Source organism: Anopheles bellator, chromosome 1 (genome assembly GCF_943735745.2).
Source record: "Anopheles bellator chromosome 1, idAnoBellAS_SP24_06.2, whole genome shotgun sequence".
NCBI lineage: Eukaryota > Metazoa > Arthropoda > Insecta > Diptera > Culicidae > Anopheles > Anopheles bellator.
Genome location: NC_071285.1, coordinates 34,184,736 through 34,211,631, shown reverse-complemented (window position 1 = coordinate 34,211,631; position 26,896 = coordinate 34,184,736). Strand labels below are relative to the sequence as shown.

The 26,896-nt window shown below is 41.8% G+C and overlaps 2 protein-coding genes across 3 annotated transcripts; one reads left to right on the top strand and one right to left on the bottom strand.

The window, feature by feature from the left end:
* The first annotated feature begins 1,415 nt into the window (after positions 1-1,415).
* On the top strand, positions 1,416-7,681 carry LOC131206316 (serine/threonine-protein kinase PRP4 homolog). Of its 2 annotated transcripts, XR_009156790.1 has the most exons (9): positions 1,416-1,559; positions 1,677-3,138; positions 3,206-3,798; positions 3,866-3,974; positions 4,066-4,602; positions 5,353-5,870; positions 6,511-6,640; positions 6,732-6,857; positions 7,103-7,681. XR_009156790.1 is itself a non-coding variant. In XM_058198832.1 (6 exons), exons 1-6 carry the CDS (start codon positions 1,540-1,542, stop codon positions 5,554-5,556), a joined length of 2,925 nt encoding a protein of 974 aa, XP_058054815.1. In that variant the 5' UTR covers positions 1,416-1,539; the 3' UTR covers positions 5,557-6,341. The 2 variants fall into 2 exon arrangements, 1 of the variants encoding a protein (XP_058054815.1); XM_058198832.1 differs by lacking the exons at positions 6,511-6,640; positions 6,732-6,857; positions 7,103-7,681 and having other exon boundaries at positions 5,353-6,341.
* A 769-nt stretch (positions 7,682-8,450) lies between these two features.
* On the bottom strand, positions 8,451-16,698 carry LOC131209760 (uncharacterized). The gene is made up of 7 exons (XM_058202899.1): positions 16,596-16,698; positions 14,838-15,392; positions 11,439-12,134; positions 11,275-11,352; positions 9,161-9,298; positions 8,992-9,088; positions 8,451-8,921 (listed from the first exon to the last, which is right to left on the bottom strand). The coding sequence occupies exons 2-7, from the start codon at positions 15,004-15,006 to the stop codon at positions 8,768-8,770; spliced, it is 1,332 nt and encodes a 443-aa protein (XP_058058882.1). The 5' UTR covers positions 15,007-15,392; positions 16,596-16,698; the 3' UTR covers positions 8,451-8,767.
* Positions 16,699-26,896: the final 10,198 nt, after the last annotated feature.

The window sequence follows — 26,896 nt, the reverse complement described above, 5'->3', positions numbered from 1 at the left end:
AAACGATCCCTGGTGATTAATGGCACTGTGAGAAAATTACACCCTAATGTTCATTAGACAGTAACTCTAGTTCAATTGAATGACACTGACTTTAATATTTTTCTCTTACTTAAAAATGATGAAACGATTAAAGCGCAATAATTTTCAATCGAGCGTGTAAGGTTTGACTAGTTTCCACAAAAATGACATGGAATTTGAACACAATAAATTGTTTTGAAATTGTTTGTAATGGTTCTCATGTATAATGAGAATTAAATATAATTAAAAGGATGAATCTTTTAATTATACCTTTATCTGTACCTTTATCGAACAACCAACGCTGGAAACGAACGAATAAAGTTGATTTTACGCAAACGGGATAATTATAGTTCTTGCCTGTAACAGGTGTTGAACGATCATTTGACGGAATAATTGGAATTCTTGTAAAACAATTCTCCAACGTGTGCACAGTAACGCCAACATTCGCTTTATAAAATCGATACCAGTTTTATCGTTTATTGATAAAGCATCATATTGTAACCGTCGCTATTTTGACAAGTTTTGGTTTTGCGAAATGATACCACTTATTCTGCATAAAACTACCAACTGACAGAGATAACAAACATTAATTGATAGTGACACTGTATAGCAAACGAATATTATCACCAAAAATATGTTCACAATTCGGGCACACAAACTGTTTTAGGCTGGGCGTTGGTCATACGACTCGCAATATTTATTTCGCTGCATTTTCCATCATAATTGACAGCGCAGAAAATGTATTTATTATTGCTTAGGGAATTGCAAAATAGCAGGTTTTGCATGTGCGGTATCTTAAAGAGTCGATTGGAGAGAGTGAATGATGTGATGCCGAAAATAATTCCCTATTCCATGGGCGCTCCTCAATTCCGGTACTATGCGTTTTGTTAGTTGTGGTTGGTGCTTTCATTCACGGCAATATTAGCATCGACAGGACTGGTTTCATTATAAACAACCAAGCAAATCACCCTCCGTATGAAGTGTTTAATGAAAACTGTTCGTAAAACTGCCAAGTAATTGTGATTTTATTTATTGTAGGAAGGGTAATTTTGTCTCGACCGAAAAGTAAGGAAAAACCGACAATTTATATCAAAAATCGGTATTTTCATCATTTATCGCACTATCAATCGTTATCCGAACAAAAATATAATACAACAATAATGTAAAAAGTTTAATGTTTGTTTAATTATTTTAAGAGAACAAACTTTTACAAATAAAATTTTACACGAATAAACTAAATTAACTGATATTTTAAATTTCCTACCCATCATTTACTGCTTCCTACCCCTCACAAATCAATGCGCGAGAAACGTCATTTTCACTTGACGTTTGCTGAGCTCTTTTTGTGCTGTAGATCTATATATATATTCATATATCTTTCTCTTTCTGAGTCATTTCTTAAATTCGCGTCAGGTAATAATCAGAGCGTAAGAAAAGTCCGCAGATTGATTTGTTGACCTTGTGAGGTTGTATCAGTTCTACAAGCAACACTTTCATCCACTCGCTAATCAACGTGTTAAGATGACCTCTCGTGAAGTGATGTAAGTAGTTTGCTTAAAAAGTGCACGGCTTCCCATCGAGATGGTCATTCTTTTGTTTGAAGTGTCAGCAACAATTGAAGGCTAAATCTATAAAACTTGTTTGCATTCTTCCAGCAGTATTGCGTCGGATGAGAGTGGTACAGCGGACGAAGAGCAAAGCCCGCAGAATAAGGTCGACAAAAAGCAAACCAGCAGTTCCCGAAAACACAAGAAGCACAAGCGCCACAAGAAATCATCCAAATCGGACCGTGCGGACAAGCTATACAAGAGCAAGAAACATAAAAAACATAAACGAAAGCATCGTGAGGATGGCGCTGATGGCAACAGTACGACAGATGGAGAGCCCTCCCGAAATGGGTCCAAAGTCGCAGATGTGCGCATACAGGAATTGCCGGTTATTAAACCAAAACCTATACAACTTGCGAGTGACTGTGAGGAGGGTGATAAATCGGAGCGAGTGCGGCCAAAAAATAATGGAAGCACTAGAGTGGTAGTGGTCGAGAAACGCAAGGAACACATTTCGACGGATCCGGACAAGTTAGTGCACTTGTTGACCAAGGAACTTGACAAGCATAAAGAGGATGTAGTTTCGGTAGAAAGTGAAAGCGACGAAACTGCGGTGGAGGACGCTCCGAGCCCGGATGTAGCAGTTATTGAGGACGATGAGCTGAACCTCGAAGAACTAATGCGCCAGAAAGCGCTGTTGCAGGCAAGGCTTGGTGAGTATGCGACGGACGAGGAAGACGAGAGTGCAAACAACACCAGAGCAGGAAGGCAGCCGAAAAAAGTAAAGGTTGATGGCAGTGATGCAATTATCACCATCGATGGAGACTCGACTCCGGATGAAGTGGAGCATCAGCTCAGGAAGCTACCAAGCGGCGCGAACCGAGGATCACGAAGTGCAAAAGTGGATCAACCGCTGGGCACGGCTAAAGGTGGCAATGTGGAATCTGAGAAACGAGGCAAGGAGCAGTACATGGGGGATGGTCGAACAAAGCAGATGGACCGCGAGCGGGAACGAGAAACGGATCGACGTAATCGGGAGGAAGATAATTACAAGCGCCGAATGGCCGAAGAGCGCTTCGAGCGAGAGAAGGTCCGTGAGCGGGACAGGGAACGGGCGCGGCGCCAACGTGATCGGGATCGATCGATAGAACGGTATCGTGATCGGCGGGGATATTCTCCACGTGACCGACGCTCTCAGGAGAGGTTCGACCGCCCTCGTGGTGGTCCTGGCGGTCGTGATCGGTTACGAGCACGCAGCCGAAGTAGAGACCGCGTTGGAGGCCCAGGAAGATTGAACCGTGAGCGAGATCGCCACCGCGAACGTGGTTGGGAAATGAGGGATCGCGACCGCAACTATCGGGGATGGCAGCGTAATGGGCGCGATGGCCGAGCTGGCGGAAAGGCATCTCGGAAAACAGAAGACGATCGGTTCAAAGATTCACTCAGCGAAGGACTGAAACAGCACAAGGAGTCTAGCAGTGACAGCGATATTGGGGACATCGACATCGATGACGAGGAAGATGAGGAGAAGATCATAGAGAAGAGGCGCAAGGAACGTGAAGCTCTGCTCAAGGTAAACAGTTCGTGAACAATTGATTACCATAAACGAAACTTTAAATATACTTTTTGTAACTTTTTAGAAACTTGGCGTCGTGAATGAGGATAGTAGCACTGCGATGGAAGCAGTCGAACCGCCGGAACTGCGACAGATGAACGCCAGCGCTGGACCATCATCCCGGAACGAATCGCCGGGAAACAGTCAGGAAGAAGGAATCGATCTTTTGTCGGAAGATCGGCATTCCGACCAGTCCTTAACCCCACCGATACCGAGCGAGCGGAAGGATCTGATGGATAAGGTAGAACGTAAGCTGAAAGCACCAGAACCATCGAAAGACCTGGACAGGCAGAGTAAGGAACCGAAACATACTGCGAAAGAAAATGCTAAACGTCCCGAATGGGACATGTTTGCTGAACAGGACATCGACTCGAACTTCGACTCGCCTGGCACGGTGATGGGCGGGGGCAGACAGGCACACGAAAATCCGGCCCTGACAGACAACTGGGACGACGCGGAAGGCTACTATCGTGTCCGGATCGGTGAAATGCTCGACAACCGGTATGTGGTCGCCAACTACACTGGCCAGGGCGTGTTCAGTACCGTCGTAAAGGCACGGGATCAGGCTCGTGGAAGTGCATTTGTTGCGGTCAAGATTATTCGGAACAACGAAATCATGTGAGTTACCTTTGCTGTCTGCTGTCCCCCTTCGAAGTTAACGATGCTCTTTTTACAATCATTGAAGGCATAAAACGGGATTACGGGAACTCGAAATTCTAAAAAAGCTGAACGATGCCGACCCAACCGATCGGTACCATTGCCTTCGATTGTACCGACACTTCTTCCACAAGCAGGTAGGCACACGAGTTGATTCCAAATGTGAAATTCAAACTCTTTAAGTAAATGCTTATGCTGTTTTTTCTATTCACAATGGTTTGTATAAAGCATCTTTGCATGGTCCTTGAGCCACTGTCAATGAATCTACGTGAGGTGCTCAAAAAGTACGGGAAAAACGTAGGTCTTCACATCAAAGCGGTACGAAGTTATACCCAGCAGCTGCTGCTTGCCCTAAAGCTGCTCAAAAAGACCGGAATTCTGCATGCCGATATCAAGCCGGACAATATTCTCGTGAACGAAAACAATCTCGTCCTGAAGTTATGCGATTTCGGTTCCGCTTCCGCGATCACCGACAACGAAATCACTCCTTATCTCGTGTCTCGCTTCTACCGTGCGCCGGAGATCATTCTCGGGCTACCGTATGACTATGGCATCGACATGTGGTCGGCAGGTTGCTCCATCTACGAACTATACACCGGCAAGATCCTGTTTAGTGGGCAGTCCAATAATCAAATGCTTAAATTTTTCATGGATCTGAAGGGCAAGATGCCAAACAAGCTGATACGGAAGGGCCAGTTTAAGGATCAGCACTTTGATCAGAACTGCAACTTTCTCTCACACGAAATCGATAAAATTACCGAAAGGGTAAGTACCAGATATGCAAATGGAAACATAACTTTTACAAGCGGTTAAAAGAAATAGATCACAGCATGGATGCTAAACACCATTGTAAAGTGTTCAATATTGCTGTTCAAGAAGAGTGTTGTTTGAAAGGTTTATAACAATTTAACTCTCGGGCGATTGTTGATGTTTAATTTGAAATTTAGCTTTAAACAAAGTTTAAGTTCGTTAAATGGCAAACTACATCGATCCTTACCTTCGTTGTCATCGTAACATCCAATAACTAGTGTTTTCCCGGTCTTGGTAAGGATCAGCAAGCAAACAAACTTGCCATCTTGTCAGAAACGTATTTTTCCCTTGATTTGCTCTTCGTGCATGGTCTATTACTTTTCATCGTTTCAGATAGGTGATCTTACCCATACGGCTCTGCCAGGTATTAAACATAAAAAAGTAGATAACATCGATTACTACATTTTGCCGAACTTAAACTATCAATACTTGAAGCTTACACTCCATTCCTCCGTTGTGGCTTGCTATCGCCACATACAATTTTGTTTATTTTAGGGAAGCGCGACGAAACTCCCGAGTTAATGTTGGCTTCCTGTACCGAAGATTGCACGCGTAAGAAACGCATAAAGATACTAAAACATATAGCACCATATAATATTTAAAACAATTCACGCACGCTCCGCGGCTGTGGTGTGGCACTAATTTAATACTTTTTTATTTTCCATTTTGTTTTTGTTTTTCGGGTTTTTCTGTCTGTTTTTGTAGGAAAAAATTGTGGTGGTGTCAGTTATAAAAGCGACACGGGACTTGCAGCAGGAGCTGATAGCTGGCCAGAATCTCCCCGACGATCAGATTCGGAAGGTGTCGCAGTTGAAGGATCTGCTGGATAAAATGCTAGCCCTCGATCCGGCCAAGCGCATATCGCTGAACCATGCCTTGGCGCATCCCTTCATACAGGACAAGATCTGAATGCTAAGATGAAGCTTTACACGACATGGTCGGCCTATATACGATGGAAGTGTACACTTCAACTTTCGGATGGATAAGCATTCTGAAAAAGCGTCAGTTATAAACACATACCTATTCACACTCCTTTTCTTACTTGTGCTTCACTGTCTACGTCATTCCCTCACTTCATGCATCGATCGATCGAAGGACGACCGGCCCCAGTATGCACAACCTCCCCTATCGTGTTCGTACCAGGCGGTGTGTGTTTGGTAATGCACAGACCGCGCTTGTAGAGACGTAATCTCTTGTTTTTTCGCGAAGCAAAAATAAGAGAGGTAAACAACAAATAAAAAGCCACCCATGTAGTAACCGTATTAGCCCTATTCACGATAAAAAGAATAAGAAGCCAACGTGAAAAAAGTTCTTAACAAAACGCTGATAATGAATTTTCATCGACGTGTAGTATCAAAATACAATGAAATGCATGAGTTCTTTATAGTTTATCGTCAATCATGTAAAGGAAGGATTTTAACTCTACCATTCAAATAGCTTTCGAAAGAGCATTGTCAAGCATAGTACTAGCATTAAATTTCATCAGTTTAGCTTTTAATTCAATTGAAAAATAATGATACGGAACTCCTAAGAGGTTTGATTTTATTTCAATATGATCGATTAACAATTATTGTTTTAATGAAGTCCCCTGTTATTGTGTTAACCAAGAAGATGTAAAAGAGAACAGATAGAATACAAATGGGGGATCATGTACTGTTGAAACATAACATACCTGGAAGGGAAAACAGAGAGAGAGAGAGAGTACGAAAATAAAAATAATTCCTTTTCAACAAGGATAACACCTAAACACGACTTCGAAAGAGAAGGAAATTTTGAGCAATCTAAATTAAATTTTCAATCTTAATAATGTTCGAATGCTGAGAGTTGCAAACAGTTTTCACTATATTGTTTCATATTTTTCAGCGAGTGTTGTTTCCCGGACTCGGACTCGTTTCCAGAGCGAATGGAAAGGTGACAAGCACGGACGCCGAAGATAACTGCGCTGCGGATGGGACCAAATCAGGAATCGCCCACTGCTTGAGATAGAACAAAAGTAAAGCTATGATGCAAACACGCACACGACACCGTCACTCGTAGTTCGCTTCATAAAACTAATGGTATATTTTGAATTAACCCCCAACAAGATTGTCCGTTTCGCAGCAACTAACGGGCAGCGCCGTATCCGGTTTTAACTTGCATGGCGGGAACACTGTCTTGAGTTTCTTCCCTACCGAGCCTTCAAGCGAGGATGAAAATGCTGTGCCAGATAGGTAGTGATGAAGTTATACATCTTTTTTCCTTTCTATTACGCATTTGAATTCCATTCAAATTTCGTAATGCCACATTACCAGCTACTTCCAGCTGTAAAGTAAATATTAATTTTGTAGTTGTAGCTATCGAAATTTTGCTTTCCTCCCAATTTTAGGATATTTTTTCTGTAGTTTTTGCGATTTCTGTTAATTATTTCGGGTTTTTCATATACAACTGTTTGTCCCCTCTTTAACCGATCCGATAGCGCCATTGGAAGTTGGTTACATCTATCGAAATACACCGGTAAACGACCGACTTACAAAGGCGGGAAAGCGCATTCGTAAGCAGTTCATAACTACCGGATTGTTCGCAACCCGAGCAAGGCTCATGAATGATTAGGTTGTTATGTTTTCATTCGTTTCATACTTCCATAAGTTATTTGCCTGTGCATTTGTGTTTCTTTCCAGCCATCAAGTCATGATGCAGCCCGTTGAACAAAATTACGCAACAAACGTTAGGTTGGGGTCAAACGAAATCAACATTAAATATGATTTGTTTTGTCTCCGACGATGGATTCCGGTGCCATTTTAATTTGGACTCGTAGCGAGACATAATCCTCGAGGACAAGGACCATTAGCTATTCATTCGTTGTAGGCTCGTTGCAGAAGAAGAACATTTCTATAGACATCGAATATTCCACAGTATATTTACTAAATATGGTAAGTATTTAAGGAGTTGACAGGTAAAGTGGCCACGCAAAGAAGACATCGCCGTCCATTATTAGTCCATAAACTGAAATTGAAGGTGGGAATATTGAATGTTGATGGGACAAAAACACATAATAAAGTAGACATAATATAAAGATATAAAGTTCTAGTTGTGCAATGATACTTTACGTGTACGATGGTAATTTTGACAAACTTGTAAATTGGTGAATAGGAAAGAAATTTTTCAATCTTTCGAAAAAAGCTACAATTTAATCTATATTCATCAACGTAACTTTAAGTCGCTGTGGTTTGGCTGTAGGTCATCGGTCTGCACTGCACCGATTCAGCGGTTTGTATGCAAAACACGTTAGTTCGAATCCTGAAAGCGTATCAGGTTGAGTGCAAAACTCGTGATCGTGAAATAATTGTAGCACATCATTCTGAATCATAACGCTTTGGTACCAATATTATTTCTTTTACACGCTGGCAATACGTTGAACTTAAAAACACGATTGTAAAGCACCGTACATTACAGTCAATGTTTATTTTGAATTGAATTTAAATTATAGTAGTTACATATTTTAAAATATAAATACGGCCCAGTCCGTTCTTCTAAGACAGAAAAAAATATATTTTAGTATACGACAATCGAGTTTTTGTTATTAAATTGAAATCTCTTCTTACTAGGATAATGTGCGATGCAGCCAAACATATATTAGTATACACCTATGCAAAAAGTTGGAGGGAACACCATGGAACTATGGACTTTGGGACACAGATTGATGAAAACCCAAGATAATTTTATCATTAAAAATCAGTCGTGTTCGATCAAGAACTTACCGGTGCATTTAATTTCTCGATGAGCGATCAATCTAGCGATCTTTATACAAAAGAAAATGCAACATATCTTAACAGGCTTAACTTTATTGGTTTGTGGTAACAGTTAAATCGGGACAAAAAAATAGGCAGAAAAACGACGTCGATAATAAATGGTAGTTACCAACTGAAAACATAGGTAGGCCAAGAAATGAAAAAATACAATGTCTTAATGCTTTCTTGCTGGTTCGTTGACGCGGGTGCGTCACTGATGCGTGCGTATCGATCACTTGGCTCATACGTGCCTGCCACTTGTAGCACAATCTTACAGTTCTTCATCCACATTGTCTTTGGTGTCAGACTAGATTGGTCTGTACCCATTGTCGCTGTTTGTTCGCGGTGCATACTTATCGGCCAATATTTATAGGTTCGTCAGCCATACCCAACTCCTCGGTAGCCGCCTTATTGCCTTTCTTCTTCTTCGAGTACCACATGAACGCCAATCCTGCGTAGATGTTCGACATGAACACGAACCAGGCCAGATAGAACCCGTATCCGTAGCTGTATTAGAAAATGTTATCGAATTAAGGAGAGTGGCAGAAGAAGAAATGATTGTAATGTTTGTGCTTACCTATATTTGGCACCCTTTGGGAAGGTGTAGGATATATTTTCCTTTTCGTACTCTACGGAAGCCACTAGGACTTGAATCACCACAATGCTGGTCGATGCTAACGGGTAAAAGATAATGAATTAAAGTAGTTTTCTCCGGCCTTTTAAGTTACACTGCGAGTTCAATTTACCTGATATGAAATGTATTCCTCCGGCCAGTCTTTTGAACATGTATCGCGGGTTCAAGAATGTGTAGATTGAAAAGATGAAACCCATCACCATTACGAACACAGTGATGCACGCAAACGACGCTTCGGTGCGACTATAGTCTGTTAATGAGAGAGAACTAAATTATCGAAACAGAATGCAATAACATCCTAAAAGAAAAAGAAGGAAATTGTGCTAGAAATCGCTTTAAAAAACTGTTAACGATTTTTTTAGTAACAAAACAATAGTCACTAGCAGGAGTATCAATAACATACACGATTTTTAGCATCCAACTACATTAGTACTGAAAAATTGAAAATGTTTTAATTATTTCATACATCCCTATGCGTTTATACTACATAAGAAAACCTTCAAAAACAATCGAAGGTGAGTGATGTGTGTTAACGTATATTAGATCATGTTTCATAATACAGTACACAAGAAAGTATGTTGTTAATGAAGAAAGAGCGAATTTTCTTGTTCTCTAACGTGCAAATCTTAACTTAGTTTGAAACAAGGTGGCCGTTGGTGTACCATCGTAAGTTTCAGTCTTGGATGTCGTGTTTTACGATTCTGCGTCGTAAAATATAGTTTCATTTCAAATGATATTGAAGTGCTGTAGAGAAAAGCTATACTTTTAGGAAAAAAGCGTAAAAATGTTAGAATATTTCGCGTTGGAAAGTGTTTTTCGAAACGTTGATATGGCCGGTTATTGTTTCAGTGCTTCTCCCACGTGCGCCTGTAGCAATAAAAGCTGTGCTCGATGCACATGTTTCACAAATGGGCGGTTCTCTTAGAATTTCATGTGGCAACATTTGGCTATGACATATGTGGGACGAGTCATAAAAATCAGGTGAATGTCATCAGTTCCCGAAATGCATCAACTGTTGCGATACGAATTTTCATGCCAGTTGTTTAAGATCCTGCCAAAAGGTACAAATTAGTAACTGAACTTGGGAGAAAAAAGGAAAATTACAAACCACGTGGTGTGGTTCAGTTTCGCTCAAATTGTCATCTCACTCAATCGGTAAGAATCAAAGGGCTTACTACCCTTATTAAAACTGTTTTGATAATGTTTTACTCACACATTTTCAGCAATGAAAACATTACAAACATTCTGAAAGAATACTACCAAACAATCGTACTTGGGAAGCTACAATGTTTTGATCTTTTCGCATAGTCGCTAAATTCTAACTACTTCTTAGATTTTTCATAATAAATCAAGACAACAATATTTCGAAATGATGTGCATAATAGGACCCTAGTTAATATCTAAGGAGGATAATACGAGTTAATAATAAACTTTTTAATAATAATTTCCGCAATTGCACGACATTTGTTTTATTCCCTTTCATCGTATAGCGGCGGAAATTTAATATTTATCAAATGCGCTATTTGTACAATAACAGATGCACAAGAAAGGAATATAAAAATGGTCAATGCACAGTAAGCAACATCCATAATACAGGTTTAGTCACAACAGATACGGAAACAAACAACCATGATGCAACATTGATCAGCTAATGGCACTGAAGGGTGCCTCCATCGGCAATGCTGACTACGATTGCCGCAATGCTTTCTAATGCAACGGGGAAAAGAAACCAGCAACTTTGGTGTGGCTAGTAAAAGACGGAAACAAGCAAAGAAAGGTAGACTGCTGCATAGATAATTGTTGCTCGATTCGGGTTGATGATGATTATTGCGTACCTTCGGCCTGGAACTCCGGATTGTAGAACTCTTCACCTTTTTCTGTCACGATCATGTCGGTTTTCCGGAAGGCATCGAGGAGAAGGGTGCATTCGCAACAGAATGACAAATGCATCGAATGTGCGTTTAGATGGCGTAAGGATGCATAATTCAAGGAGGGTGCATTTATGGTAATGATATTATATTTTTAGCCAACAAAACTCATAGAAACGCTCAAATATAAAAAAAGGAATTCCCGGAAATGAAATATACTACGAAAGGCAGAACCTATGATATGAGGGTCGTGCAGTTAATCACATTTTGTACCATGATTCCTCACAGAGCCTCACTGAGTAGGGAGCTCAAGGTGAGGGTGGCATGTGGATATGGGCGATAATTGAGCGCAACTCACCAAGAAGGTCATCGTCTATCGAGGGATCCTGCTTGATTTCATCATCGGTGGGGAAGAGATCGTGGAGCTTGCATTTTTCTTCGAGGCAGAACAGAAGAGAGGAATACAAATATCAAATAAGCATTTGCTCGTAAGAATACCTGAAGTTTGTGCTGTTAGCTCACTGAAAGGCGTGTACTCGTAGCCATTTCCTATTCGGCCCTTCTTCGGTGGGACTGGCGGTCGGATGATGTATTTGGTGCCATTTGGGCTAACGATGTACGGCGGGATATTCATCGCTTTGGCGAAACTCCAAAGCAGATAAATCACGCCCGGCCGCTGCTCCCAGTCATCGAACAGCGCCTCGGACAGCGTTATCGGAACCAGCACGTTGATTTCGGTCGCGTTAATCGTCACCGTCGAAAGCACCGCAGCCACCGGTTCCTTCAGTGTTTCCCGCACCGAGTTCAGGTCGGTCGGGTCGAGCATCATGAGTGGTGGATTTTTCAGCTTCTGTACCGCCACGCTATCCTGCTGGCGAAGCTTGCCCGTAATCTCGTGAAACTGGGACTTTAGCTCTTGGAACTGATCCTCGTCGTCAGCGATCCAGGAAGCGAACAGATGCCGGCGAAAGTTGTCGTTCACCTCGGTAAGATTATCCGTTTTTAGCTCGGCCTCGAGAAAGTCCCGAATGTACGGTTCCTTGGCGATTGATTGGCGCATCGCCGAAATGCGGTTCTCGTTGACAAACGAAAGCGTCGTGAAGTTTCGTGTTGCGTTCGATTGTGCCAACACCGCCGGGATCACTCCGTAGCGGCATATTTTCCACAGCCCAGAGTGCGACGATTTAAAGTACCGTCGTGTATCTGGTATAAAAATGCCTGCAAATGAGAATTGACCAAAGAAAACCGTATCCATCGGTGAATGTAGTGCGCTAGAGTTATCTATCCTAACGATAAACGCGACCATTTGCTTTCTAAACGCGACCCTGTTTTCTAGAAAAACCTAGAAGCCTAGAGTCTAATAAGTGTCGTCTGACACCAACTAGGCAGCCTTGCGGCCTTTCGAACTGTACAAGTCACGGAATAAAATATAATGCAAATTAATCCCGCCCCACGATTGTTTGTGTTTCGCCTTAATGGCGATCGTCTGTCGTTGCATCTACCAAACTCGGTCCTCACCTCCGCTGTGTGACGGTTGAAAAGAGCAGGATCGCCTCCAACAGGGACCGAACGCCGAGGCAGCGAGGTCCTATTTTTAATCTGATCGTTTTGCCGAGATTTTCTGATTCGATAAGGATTGCGGTTTACGTGGAAAGCGTTGCGTTAGCCAGAACTCTGATACACTATGATACGCCTATGCGTTAGCCAAGGTTTGTTAGTAACTCGACTTGTATCGACTTATAGTTGAAATCGGTTCGTTCTTCCGGTCGCAACTTTTATTCTTTATAGTTCGTTTGAAACTTATTACCAGGATTAAAATCAGGCTTAGAGCATCACAAAACCAGTAAAACATGGGCCATGGGTCTGACATGGTAATTGATTTGCTAATGCTAATGGAAATATAATTCCTGTCCGTTCCAAATTCTCATTACAGTAACGCTGCTGTTACGAAAACGACGAAAGCACAAATGAAAAAGAATAAAGAATCAAATTTTGTAGATTTCAGTACAATGCCAATGTAACGAATTATCAAAAGAGTCAAAAGAAACGGAAAGAACAAAGACAGAATTACAGAAAATTAAAAGCAAACCGAGAAATGCATTCGGGGAACAGAATATTTTCAATAAATGCAAAACATGCGTCTACATGAAAAAAAACCCATCTCAACTTCTTTATTTACTAACTACACTGTCGATAATGTAGTTGGAAAAGTCAAGAATTGGACATTCGTTCATGTTTTGATTTTTGGTTTTGGTTTAAAGATGGTTTTTTCTTTTCACTTAAGGACTAGTTTGCCCCAAAAATCAAAGAGTTCCAATATTATTTATGTTCACTAAACACATTTTGATCGCTCAAGAATATCCTACGAGATAGCCTCTGGAAACAATAATAATTCACAATTCGTTTTAAAACTTTATCTCCAATTTATCTCAAGTGTAAATTATGTGTCTTACATAAAACATATTTATTCTCTTATGTTTTTTTCCAAATATTGCAAGGCAATCCGATAAAGCAAATAAACACTAAGACATATAATCGACCCATTGCAAGTTTCCTCGGTTTTCGAACCAAAGGCTTATTTAATAGGCCACGGTATGGCCGAGAGTTACAAATCTTCGCATGATGCCCTGCCGGATGTTCAATTAATTATGACACATGTTCGCAAAGCATTACGCTCAGCAATACAAATGATTATCCGTCCTTGGATGTCTCGTGTGTCGGGGGGATTGGCCTTTTCGTATTTTCAAGAAGTTTTCTTTCCTGAATGCAATTATGCAGCATATACAATGTAACGAAATTTAATTTAAAAAAAACAGGTTTCTTACGTGTACCAGGAATAATGATGACTAATTGTTTGTTTTACTAACATATTTATAGTTTATTCATTTGCGTCATTTGTTATATAAATTTAATTTGTTTCTGAATAAAAATCTCTAGAGTCTTATCTTGAAATGTAGTTAAGAATACTGTTACTTCGTTACCATTGAACGACACCCATTCGCTTCGAGTGCACATGTTATTCTTGAATTTTAGAGCATGACTACGACTACGAGTGCATTTTTAGAGCATGACGAGGTGGTTTGCTGGTGTTGAAACCAAAACCGCTCTGCTTTGGCTCATTATTCCCGTGCACTTCATCAAGCAAACTGATATTAGATGAGAAGTAAATTGGCTGCACAGCTTCCTGACAACGACGAATAATATAAACGCTTGGGCGTTCTATTGTGAGCTGATTGAGCACCAGGGACCATCACGATCACAATTTGGCAGCGTTTCAAACCAGACCCGCGGCCTGTCGTGATTTTCAGTATTTCTGCATTGAAGCATAGCCTTTCGGACATTTGACCAATGTCAAACAAAGTTGAAATTTAAGGACTGTCAGAAACTGCTGAGCTATTTCTTTCCGATGGAGGTGCGTGGTGTCTCACATGTGGTTTAACATGAGATAACAACACGTAACAGCATGTAGCAAAGAACGCTACTTGTGTGAGAAATAACTATTAATATAATAGTATTTCAAAGGACCATTCAATTAGAAGCCAAGTTTCTATGCTGATGGTATTTGCTTTCATTTGGAAGGGCATCGTTGTGAACATTCGTAACAGTAACATGAATGTTCAATGAATTATTAGAAAAACATTGAAGGAACAAATTGGGTGAAATTCGATTTATGACGAATTGAGTCGCATAAATTTAAAAATATTATTAAATTATTTCTATGAAAAATAGACTTCATATTGTTTGTTTGTTAAATATGCTTCGAATTTATGAGGAAGAAAACATCAAACCTACAAACCAAAATTTACAAACTAAATGACGGGTGAACATTATTTAAGTACATAATATTGTAAAATACAGTCGGCCATAATAAAAACAAATATAAAAACATCAGATTCCATAACGTACAATAAATTACCTTACCTTGGCCACCTGTTACAATAAACCAGTGATCGGTGCTAATAGCCACAATCCATACGATGGCCGCCACCCCGATGAGGACGGTGCAACCGAGCAGAATCCGCCGCTGCCGGTAAAACTCCTCCATCAGCGGCTTTCGTTCTTCCTCCCGCGAGATGGAGGTGGTCGACATTTTGTGGCGTTTTTTTACGGTCTGACTGGCTGCTGCTGGCTGCTTTCACTATTAATATCACCGGTACAGACCCCCGGTTAGGATCCGAAGCACCAACAGCTTGTTGCGACCGGATTTCTTCGATTGTGATTAGCAAACTGCACCGCAATTCACGCACTTCCCGAACGAACCTTTCACAGACTGCCACAACGACTACCTCTACAGAACTAGCTACACTACTGACTTCACCGTCGGTTACCTTCGTGTTTCATTGTGGCCTACGCGCCACCATTGCACTGTGCACTTCACTGCAACGTGTACTCTCCGGTCACATTTTCGTACCACAGCAACTCTTCAAGCTCCGATCGTGAACCACCTGCAGCGCGGTGTAAAGTGATCGTGCTGCACTGTCGATTGCAAAATTTATATGAGAACTCAGTCAGCATTCACCGTCAGTAGAAGGAAACCAAAATCACACCCCTCGTCGCCCAACATAACACTCGTCTTTTCTAACTATTCTCGAATGGCATACAACTACAAACAATGCCAGATTAGTTGTGGCCGCACGGGAAACCGAAATAAAAAGCCGAAAACCCCCTTCCGTTCATCGGGTGTCGAAATGTCGATCACCGATTGTTGCCTAAATGAAAAAATGTCGGCATTTCCTCGACCGACAACGGCATCAGTCCGTTCCGCGGCGATGAAAGTGCAGCCCTATTGCTTTGTCACCAATGCTTTTGCTTTCACCTCCTCTCTAGGTCCGCCTCTAGGTAACAGACAATTTGAATTTGCGTTTTCGGCCTAGGGCCAGGCTTTTCGTAAAAATAAATCCACGAGTTGCGCGAACGGTCGCTCGAACGACGAGACTTGCGTGCCGCTTGCGGAAGAATGTTAAATATGGTGCCGTGAGGCCATCGAGTTGCACAAAAACACGACCCCACAAAACAACCTCCCAAAGAAACGGGAACTTTCTCACACACCCCATATTTTAAGTTGTCAAACTAGAGCCGGGTGCGGGTGTTCGGTGTAATCAAACGAGATGAATATGTTCTTCGTGTGACTCCTTGTTGCCTCTCCAGCGGCCAATGCTTCGCTGCCACGCGACACGAAGTGCGGAAAAAGTGTAAACGGTAAGCAGAAACACATTTAAAAAAATCAAACAACCGTCAAAAGAAGAGTGACCGAACGGTGAACCTGCCCACCATGACGGGGCGGTCGGACGGCCGGTCAGTCGGTTTAGTCGGTTTAAAAATAATACGAATCAGAGATGAGAGTGAACTTTTGTTTCTGGTGTTTCTCACTCCGTTGACATCGGACGGACCCCGTGGCACGCATACCAAATGTGGGGCACCGGGACCAACCCCCCTTTGGAGAAGGAATGACAACGTTTCCTGGTTTTGAAGTGAAGTGGCGTCAACTTTCTTTTTTCTAACGGCCTCTTAAAACCGCGTGGCGTGGCCACCGAGTATCACCGAGAGTAATTGGAGATGTTTGGTTTGTGCAGGGTTTCTTCTCCAACGTTTCCATTACACCAGCTCCGTACACTCACTGTTTACAAAACTGAAGCCGATAATAGGAAGGTGACCGCCGGACGGACGATTTAACTCAACCTATTGGCCAATGAAGACACCCTCCACCGGTTTTGAGGACTGACACCGAACCCGACTACCGAACTCGCTGGTCGATATTGCTGTTGCCTTGCGGCGGCCCAGATCGCAACTGAAAATAGAGATCAACCTGGGCCGGCCGTTAGATCAACTATAGCTTACCGTCCGACGACGAAGAAACCCGCTCGAGTTGTGTGAAGATAATCGTCCCTGCCGACATCGAAATAACCGACCACGGATAAACGTGAGGCCGGTCATTGTATGTTTTTACACAAACCACTGCGGAACTCTCGGTTCGATCATGGTGCGTTGGTGTGCGTTTTCCGTCGGTTTTCCGCCCAAGAAAGTGAGCCGATCGGTGATGAAAGGTCTGCACAGATTGTGCAGGTGAATGTTGGAGGGAAAGTTGTATTTTTCCGAACTTTCTCTGCTAGTGACGGTACAGGTAGAGAATTAATGCAGGGACGATGGGAATTGAACTGCCCGCCCACATGCACATTGATCTTTTTTTTTCTTTTGAATTATAGAGGCGTTAACATTGATCTTATATTGCACCGCAACATTGTATCCAGTTCGTATAATTCGGGAATATTCGGTACATAAAGCATTCGAACGTGGACGCAGAACATTGACTTAGAAAATGCTATAGAAAGTAATTAAGCTCTTGAAATGTGCATTACTCTATGCTCCGATGGCGATGGATGTTTCAATTTGATGTTTCATACATTTCAGGCTTCAAACTTCGAAAAGAGTTTTGTTTTATTCTAAACTAAGCTTGATTTTCTTTTCTATGCTTTGTGCATCTTTATCTCATCTTACAATTCCATGTTAATTTGGGTTCGGAGCTGAGAGTTTCTAGTCTTGAAAATGACTCTAATGATTGGTTTATAAGGCAGAGGTGTAAGTAGTTTAATGATAGTTGATGGCGTTGATTCATTAGCCATGAACTATCATGTTTAGCTTTTAGTATGCTGCCCTTTATACACTCCACAATCTGCGTGTACTTTGGACTAAGTCGTTTCTGCATCAAACGGTTTAAATGTGTTTTGTGTGATTTCTGTTTTTTCTCACAACAAAACAATACTATTTATATCTTCAAATGAACAATACACTTGCCCAACAAGATCGGCAAAGCTGGCCGGCCACGTGTTTGTAAAGGTGCAACCCACTATGTGCCGCATATCATTGACAACAGGTCAAGTTTATTTGTGTTTCCATTGGCCAGTTCAAAGAGGTGTAGTAAAATTTGTTTGTTTCGAGAATGTTTTTGATTCGCTGTTTTGCCATCCGCATATCCTCTCGGCGGGCGAGCCAATACAGTCAGTTAGCATAAGACTTAAAATTCGAACAAAGTATGTTACAAGGTTTTTTTTATAAAATGAAGAATGAAAATCGCGTAGAGTGTGCAGCCAGTTAAAGAGGAATCAGAAAAGGGGCACCGTTGCAGAGTAACATAGTACGGCAGTTGGTTAAACGTCTTCGCACCTAGTGGGGCGTAAAAGAAGTATACGGTAAATACTCAATTACCTTCTCTTCGTTCAATTTGTCATTCAACTTTTCTCTCAACACTCCGTAGACAGTCTCCGTCCGGCACCACATCGTCCATGGCGGTGCCGTAGACCGGGGATGAGTAATTAGTTGTTTCGGTGAAATCAAGTAAAAATATATCGCTTCGATAATTGTTTGCTCGTGGTAATTTATCGGGCAAGAGACGAAAGAAGCTCGCCGTACGAAACGTCGGCAGCTTCGCAGCTCGAAACTCGGGCGATTGCGGAAAATAAAAAATCAGTCTCGAACGGCGCAAGGTTTACGCAACATGTCCTGGGAATTGAAGGAACGTAAAACAGCCACCACCACCCAACGTACCCAACGGAGCCAATGTGCAGGGCAATAATTTGTGTAGACTTTTCTGCTTTCTCTCAACAAACCCATTTTTCTTACCGTCAATTTCACGCGGTCAACATCTTTTAATTAAATCCCCATTCGTTCTCGTTGATATAGGGCGACGGTCATGTGAGCGAACAACACAATGCCCCAGGAGTGTATTTGCGCAGAGTGCATAAGTGCATGAAACAAGTTCCCCAATAAGTAAGTAAAGTTCTGGGGTTTAAAAAGATTCCTTCGTTCTCTGTTCTATAATTCGTGACAAACGATTTCAGTTTCACTTTTTGGTATTGATCGAGATAATGGTGAAGGCCAAACATATTTTAATGGACCATTTTTGGCAGCCTTCAAATATAATCAACTGTAATGAGCGGCATTTTATTAACAACGGCAACATTAAACAGTAATAAAAAATCTAATCCCTACACTCGCCCCAAAACTTCCTTTCAGTCGCGACGAAAACCGAACTCCCCCTGTGTATCGCGCTTTGTTCCGGCGTACAAATGATCGAAAAATAAACAATCCCGGGCCGCCTTAAGGTGCTGGCCTGAGGCCGGGCGGAAACATGTGAGACTGGTTTTCGGGAATCGGAAGCGGTCGGCAAGCCATTTGTAAAATAAACTCCCCATCCGGGGCAGCCAATCCGTGGAAGACGCAACGGTTGCGGGTTAAACAACTTGTAAAACAAAAAATCACATCACACCCAACATTACAATCGCGCACAATCCGGAACCCCTCGTGGGAGAAAACGGCCAGAAAGTAAAGAAACCAAACCAATGCCAATCGCAATGCAAAGGACTGGCCCCCCGATGGAGGAACTAAAATTAGAAAATCAAACATGTGGCCAAGCCGGGCCCAGAGCATCGGTTGTTTCGGTAGCCCGGAATAACTCCACTAAACTGTCTCCTGAACGCAAAGCGGTACAGCGTGGGACATGACACGGCTAGTCCGGCCGTGATCGTCGCGAAGATATTCGCACACCAGCCGGTATTATTAATCATCGTTTTTCGCCACCGTACGAAAAGGATGGCAGCATGTTGGTGGTTCACTTCCTGGCCGGTGATCCGGTAGTGGGTGGTGGGTGATTCAGCGTGCCCCCCCACACGACGGCAACTCAATTAACGGGCGCGACGCACGCCACGCGATCATGTCGAGGGCGCCAATGACATTTAGCGTGCTTACATGGTGGCGTGCCAGCTAACGAACGCCGGCGTGCTAATTGTGCAGTCATGCACAACTATTCACTGGAACCATGTCATCAAACGACGCACCAACGGCTGCACTTCGGGGGATGATGATTCTTCGTGGTTTTTGGCGACTGTCGCCAATGCGAGAGTTGCGACGAAAGCCCGTCCGCCGCCAGGCATTTTATAACTTACGTTCGCGCCAAATAATTACCGTACCGGATCGCGCGCTCAGCTCATGATCATTTCAGTGGCAGCGTTTTTACTGGCTGAAACGATGAAAACGGGTGGCTACGGCTACACACACCAAACTCTACTAGGTCCAGTGAAACGGCGGAAAAGCAAAAGCGTGGCTGGCGATGTGGGAATTTTGTGGATGGAATTTTAAACCATGACTTTGGGAGGAAGTGTGCCAAACATGTCAGCAGCCTTGTGTACGCAGCCGAGGGTTTGCAATTAAGCATTCAATGGATTCCTTTCGTAAACAAACACCTGCTGCCGCGGATGGAGGGTCTTTTCTCAGGTGGCTGGACTTATGAAGCATCCGAGGACCTCTGACGGACGAGCTAACCGGCACCAGTGACGTACTGGCGATTCGATAATTGGCTTTCGGCTACGAGACAACCGAAACCATCTGGCTGGCCGGGAATAAATTGTTTACAGCACAAAAAAATGGAAGCATAAACATAATACCGTCTTCACCTCGATTGTCTTGCCAAACGGTTGCACTGTGACGTATTAAATAGATTTTGTGTTTCATTGCTAAATCTGAGATTGTAATACTGATGATGTAATTGATTGATGCCAGTAAAAAAGCGTACAACGCTCAGTGGAAATCAGTAAAAACTGTAAGAAGAAAGTAAGTGAAACTCGTATTATTTTAAATTATTCTAAATCAATGGCAAAGTAAATCAGAATTTATCTTTCATGCTATGGAAGAAAAAGTTTTAGCCCTTTTTTTGATTTTTCTATCATATAAAAAGGTTCATGAAAATACATTAAAAATTATTTATATAATCAATTTTAACGCTATAAAGTGTTATCATTGTTCCAAATATTTGGTTGAACCAGCCGCATTTGATTTTTAAAATGCTCCTCAATTTACCAGTGAATATCGAGATGAGATGATCGAAATGAGAGATCGAAATATAATACGAAATGAAGAAAGACGAAAATACCAGAAAATGGTAGATACGATACTAGATAATAGTAATCTATTCACTGAAAGGAAGCATGAGAACATATTTTCCAATGTGCTACCTAACAACTATCTAACATGCTAGCGTATTTTATTGGAGCCCTTTTGCTATTGATGCCCTGTAACCTATTTTTATTTACATTATACTCATTCATTGGCAATGTTAAATTAGGCAGAATCATTATCTATCGTATCGTTCCAGTGACAATGCCCACTGAGCCAAAGACCTTTTCTTTACAAGCGTTATGAAAAATCTCATTGTCGGATCTTTTGAGTTGCCTCAAGGACGACGGTTATGTTAAGTAATAATATAGATTAACAATGCTTCGGAATGGTTTGTTCACACACAATGGAAATGTGATGTAAGCAAAGCGGTAGATTGTACAATCTCTACCGAGTTCACAATGTGATGGAGGCGCATGGTCCTCCATTCTGAGCAGTGTTGCGTTACATATTCCATTGTGGCTATGTTTAGTTTGCAAAAAGGAACGTACGTTTTCTGCAGCCTTTATTGATGGCACAACAGCTGCTTCAAAGGCAGAGTTAATGCTTTTCATTGAACCATTTCTTGTCCCCAAAGCAGTTTCAAAGATTCTTGCAACACTCGTGCAAAGAGCGTTTTTATGGTCCAAATGTTCCGAACGACGCTCGGCTTCATCTGTCACTCCAATTAAATTACAACAGATGACTTGAACAGCATTCGCTGACGATGGAGCGACGCTCAGACCTAGACGCTGACTAGCTAACATCAATCAACATCCGATGGCACATTGTGGTTCACCGTTGGTTCCCTTCGCTGTCCTTGGTCGTTCTGTCCAGAACCGCCGGCCATCGTCTTGCCATTTCCGCTTTCCGGTCAAGCTGCTCAACAAGAATCAGCGTTTCCGCACAGTTGCTTCACGGAAAAAAATAAATGAATGGTGGCCAACGAAGTTTGTTCAAACACGGGCACCGAAACGGAAACCGTACGATATCCACATTGTTTTCCGACACATTTTCCCGACTGTGGCATCGAGGCCATTTTGCACCAGAGAATAGGAAACGCAACTCTTCTCCGATTTCACTGGAAACATGAAATATGAAAAGTGTTGAAAAGTTACGTACTCAACTAGGGTGTAGCAAAATCATTGCATTACAGTCTTATGGCGGCGAGAGGAGCATTCATATTGATGCTGCACGTTTCCTAAGAGACCACTTCCTGCTGATACTTAGTCGAGCAGCACTTGGCCCAGTTTGGCCGCAATAATGCTATGCGAGACGAAGTCGTTCCTATTCACTCTTACTTATTGTTTGGTCGGTTGCCATGGAAGGTTACTACGATGTGGGCGCAAATACTCGAAATGCCACTTGTTGTTTCATCCCGTTTTGCTTATGCCGGGAATTAATATTTAATCTATTTTGTATTTAGCTACAAGTTTCTTCCACTCCAATTATAAGATTCTTATTAGAGTTAAACTTACACCGTAGCGCTGTATCATGAAAATAGAGTTCTGGTTTTATTGAGAATTTCTGTATATTTGTCTAGACGGCTTACCTTATCTTCAAAAAATTACAACCAGCTTAGTTAGAAAAGGGTCTATTTAGTTCGATACAATAATAATCATTTTTACCACACAAGGTGTAAATGACTTAATGTCCACCACTGATTTCGTTTCCTACTATGGTGTTTGTTCGCTCAGACACTTGGCACGCTTCGAGTGACAGTTTTCCAGTGACAAGAAGATACTTTGCAAAGAATAGTGCAAACATAACGATCGTCAGATCGTCGTCGTGGCAGATGTTGACAGAAGGTAACACTACGATGCGAGAAAACTGAACTGCCGGAAAGAGCACTACTGTCTCAACTTTGGACGCCTACGTTCGGTATGGCACGTGGAAACGCTTCCGAGCGACTGCTAGCGTTCTCCACGCACTTTCTGCACGCGGCTCTTGTCGTCAGTTCGGTTTCAGAGCTCGCTTATCAAGCGAGCATGCGCACACGTCCAGATAAATAAGTACAGTACGGGGCAGAAAACACCGACACCAGGCACCTTTATTGTAAGCGATATCTTCGTCAGAACTCATTTTTTTCGTTAAACGATGAGCACATCGAACACTCATAAATGCTACACTCTTAAAACTAGTCTAGGTGTTCTTAAGTCACATAAGGTACTGAAATTGACAGAGGGGTCCGTTAGTATGTTTATAATCGCCAATACAAATCATAATAATTATAATCACGATTATAAACCGTGTGACATTTAATTTTCCAGCTTTTGAACTGTTCACACACTAGATGTTAGTATTTTAATGACATAGTACCTTCAGCTTGATGCCACAAAATTTGTCTTGAACCGCTTGGTCCGGTTGGTTCCGCCTTTGAGTTTTTATTATAACATCTAATACTTTTTTTCTCTTTTTTCCTAAGCGGATCACTCACTTTCTCCAAATCTGATTTAATGAATTTGGTCGATCTGTTTTAGCGGTTTTCAAAATATTCATTTTGACATCATTGCTAGATAAACTTTACTATCCGAAAAACAATCAAAAAAATATTATCACAAAATAATGTAGTAAAAGCTATTCGGAACAATATCATAGTTTTAGCAATTAACATATGCATCCGCTTCAGGAGTGAAACGTATCCGATTGATATGGTTCATCCATCAGTAGTGCCATTGCAACGGATCCTCAATTAGAAACTGTCATTAATCAAGCTACTGAACGGTTTCACGGATTTCGTCACGATTCTCCACCTGCCAGCGACGTCTGAGCACGACTTTGTGCCATCTCAAGACGCGGTGTATTAGTTTTCGATGGCAATTAATCATAAGTTCACCGTGTTATGATTTTCTTGCTGCAAGCCCTTCCCTACATTGTCCTACGGGAATGCAACTTCCAGTGACCTCCTGAAATCGCTCCGATGCAATAGACGATGACTAATGATTGCGCAGCGTTTTCGCCGGGTTTGCCGGCACGCGAGTGAAAATGAACCAGGAGGAGCAGCCGAACGCGTACCGAAAGACAGTACAGGTGTTCATTTTAACGATTTTCCCCTTCTTAGAATGTCGTCGACTTCACCAACACCTACCAATCAACGCACTATTGGCGAAATGTTACCGAATTTGGCCATTTTTTATGTTTTTGGTCTTGTTTAATAAACTATCCATGCAAAACATGTGTTTGCTGAAAATAATGTTTTTCAATCGCATACGTCCATTTTCGAGCAATAAGTATTACAGATATTATAATACTGTCTCAATTTTACTTAGTCAGTTAGTCTCCTATGCTCTATCAATTAACTTATTTCATTCATAGTGTTGTTTCTACCTAAACCGCATTCGGATTCATCTATTCGTGGAAGGAAGTGCGTGGCCACTGTCAGCCTTTTATGTGTGGGTGTATGTGAATGAACCCGTCTGCCTGTTCCGGCTGTTATCAATTTTATGTTCCATCCGGACTCGCAGTCGTCAGTTGCCGAACAGGATTCGCAGTGAACACACACGGAGCAAGTTGTGTCCTTTACGTTCGGTTTTTTGTGTTATGTAGAGGGCTGGAAAAACTCGTGGGTAATACGTGCATTTGTGCAGTGTTCGGACGCTTTGAGCAAACACGTTTAGTGCATGCTACGCTGTTACATAACAAAAGTAATACCATTGTGAGTGCATCAGAAGGGAAAATTATCTACGAATCTGATGGATGGATAACTGCATCATCGACATCGGCAAACTTAAAGCTCTGTTACCGTCACATGCCATCGACAACCCTAGCTTATGTTGGTGTGCTGGAAGAGCATATAAAGGAATTTATTGAGTTTTTTTGTCACGCAAGTGGTGCAAGTGCAGTGAATGGCCATGCCTTAATCTGTCGGTGGATTAATAATAGTAGTCAAGTGCAAAGCATGACGGAAGAAACATAGTTATGAGATTTAGTTGTTTCCACGAGGTGCTGCAACTTCGAGGTAATTGTGCTTATTCGATTCAAGGTATTAGTTATAAACACCTTTAGTAATAAATATATGTTTTTTATTCAGTAAGGATAAAAAAGAAATATTTTTTGTGTCCATCAAGATTATTTATGTTTGTTTAAGGAAGGCGAACGATTTTTAATATCCGTTTTAATGGTTTAATGTTCTTTTTGGCGTTTTAATAGATGTCGAGTCCAATAAGTAATTAATGTGAGAGCGATAGTAAAGCTATGCAACGAAAATGACGCTGCGAGGGGATTGTACCACAACGAATCTTTTCGCACATCAGAATTATTTCACTTTCAGCGATGAACAAAAGGCTTCAGATGAAAATTAAAACTCTCATCACAGCGTTCGCACCACTGAAAACTCATCTGCATAACCTGCATAACTTTTTTGGCGCCTCAAAGCGCACCAATGTTAATCCCCTGTGGGAACGGTTGACCGGCGAGCTGAAGTTGGAGATCTCATTAACATAATTTTCAACCCTTCAAACAATTTCCTGCACCGACGAGAACTGAGCACAGGAAATAGTAGAAAATCTCCTCCACCTTCACGTCGCTTCCCTTGGGGGATAGATGCAGGCAGAGTAAAAGCATTACCACAGGCCAGACTCGCTTTCTAAGTAGCGTTCTTCTATTGGTTTTGCTGGCATATTGGTTTGCTCTACCTACAGCATTTCCTGCATGGGCCAGGCAGACAGCCCATTGGGTTCGTGTGTGGGAATCATCTCGCAGTCGAACCACTGAATTCTGTTTCCATTGGCTCTTTCCTCAGTCGGCATGTTGAAGCCCAACGCCAGACTATGCGTTCGATCCCGCATGTTTTGGAGTTTTTTGAAGCCGACTTTTATGCTTACTCGAGGCAAACACTGCGGCCCCGCCATTACCGTGACCCAAACTATACCAGTGAATTCTCTTTGAACTCGTGGCCACTTTTGGTTCTGATGCCCCACCGGGTAACATCGCAAAATAACGCCAGTACTGATCTACTACGCTTCGCTCGAACCTGATTTGGGCTATACCGTACATAGGGATTTTGATTTTTTAGTTAATGATCTACGTATTTTACACGAAATATCTTGTTGTTGCCTCAATGTACCTTCCAATAAGGTTTCTCGTGAGTAGAGGCACGTTTTAATATTATGTAATTCGAAGAAAAACATATTTTTAATCATTTATATCAGTCGTAATTATCCATCTTATTTATCGTTGTTTGGATTTTTTGTGAGGCCTAGGTTTGGCACTAGTTGTTTCCTGCATTTCTTCGATGTCAGCACTACAAAGTCTTCCTTTGTAAGCAGTAACGACGATCACATGATCCAAGCAAAATGAAACACAATGGTGCACTTCCGCAAGGGAGCCTTGGTCGATGACAAAATTTCCAAGAATGCCCAAAACTCGTTTCGAATCGGGCTTCCTAAGAGTAGAATAAAACAAAATCGATGATCGTCAGTAGCGAAGTTTAGCGCTTAGGCAAGAATGTCTTTCGAAGAATCGTTTTCCGGTCGGATTCCGACATGGGCATAACAAAGAGCAATGTGTTTGGTATAACAATTAGAGCAATAAACGTGGCGAGGCAGAATAAGCATATACCGGATGTGATATGAAACTGTGCGTTGTCGTAGTGTGACCAATGAGAAGCGTTAATTTTGTCATTCACTTCGATTGTTTGGTTTTATATTTTACAGGTCGATAACCGTGTTACTGTTTATTGTTAGGCACTGCTGTCATTGATCGGCCTTGTATAATGATAATTTTCTCGTTAAGTTTTATTGATACCATTTTGGTAAACGAGCTGCGTGCATGAGAATTACACAGCGCGGCGTACTCACTATTAAATGTTTTATAATTTAGCTTATAATGAAGTATGGAAGAATATAAAAGTTTACGAAAATTGCCAATTAGTGTGCCTTACACTTTCCATACATTTGCTAGTCAGTTTATCATTTAATTGACATCGAATAATATCACCTATTAGCAGCATTATTAGCATTTCGTATGTCATTCTCACACTGTTATTATAATACCAAAACAATCCTTTTGACGTTGCTCAAGATTTCAAGCCACACGAACTGAATAGATCTGACAAC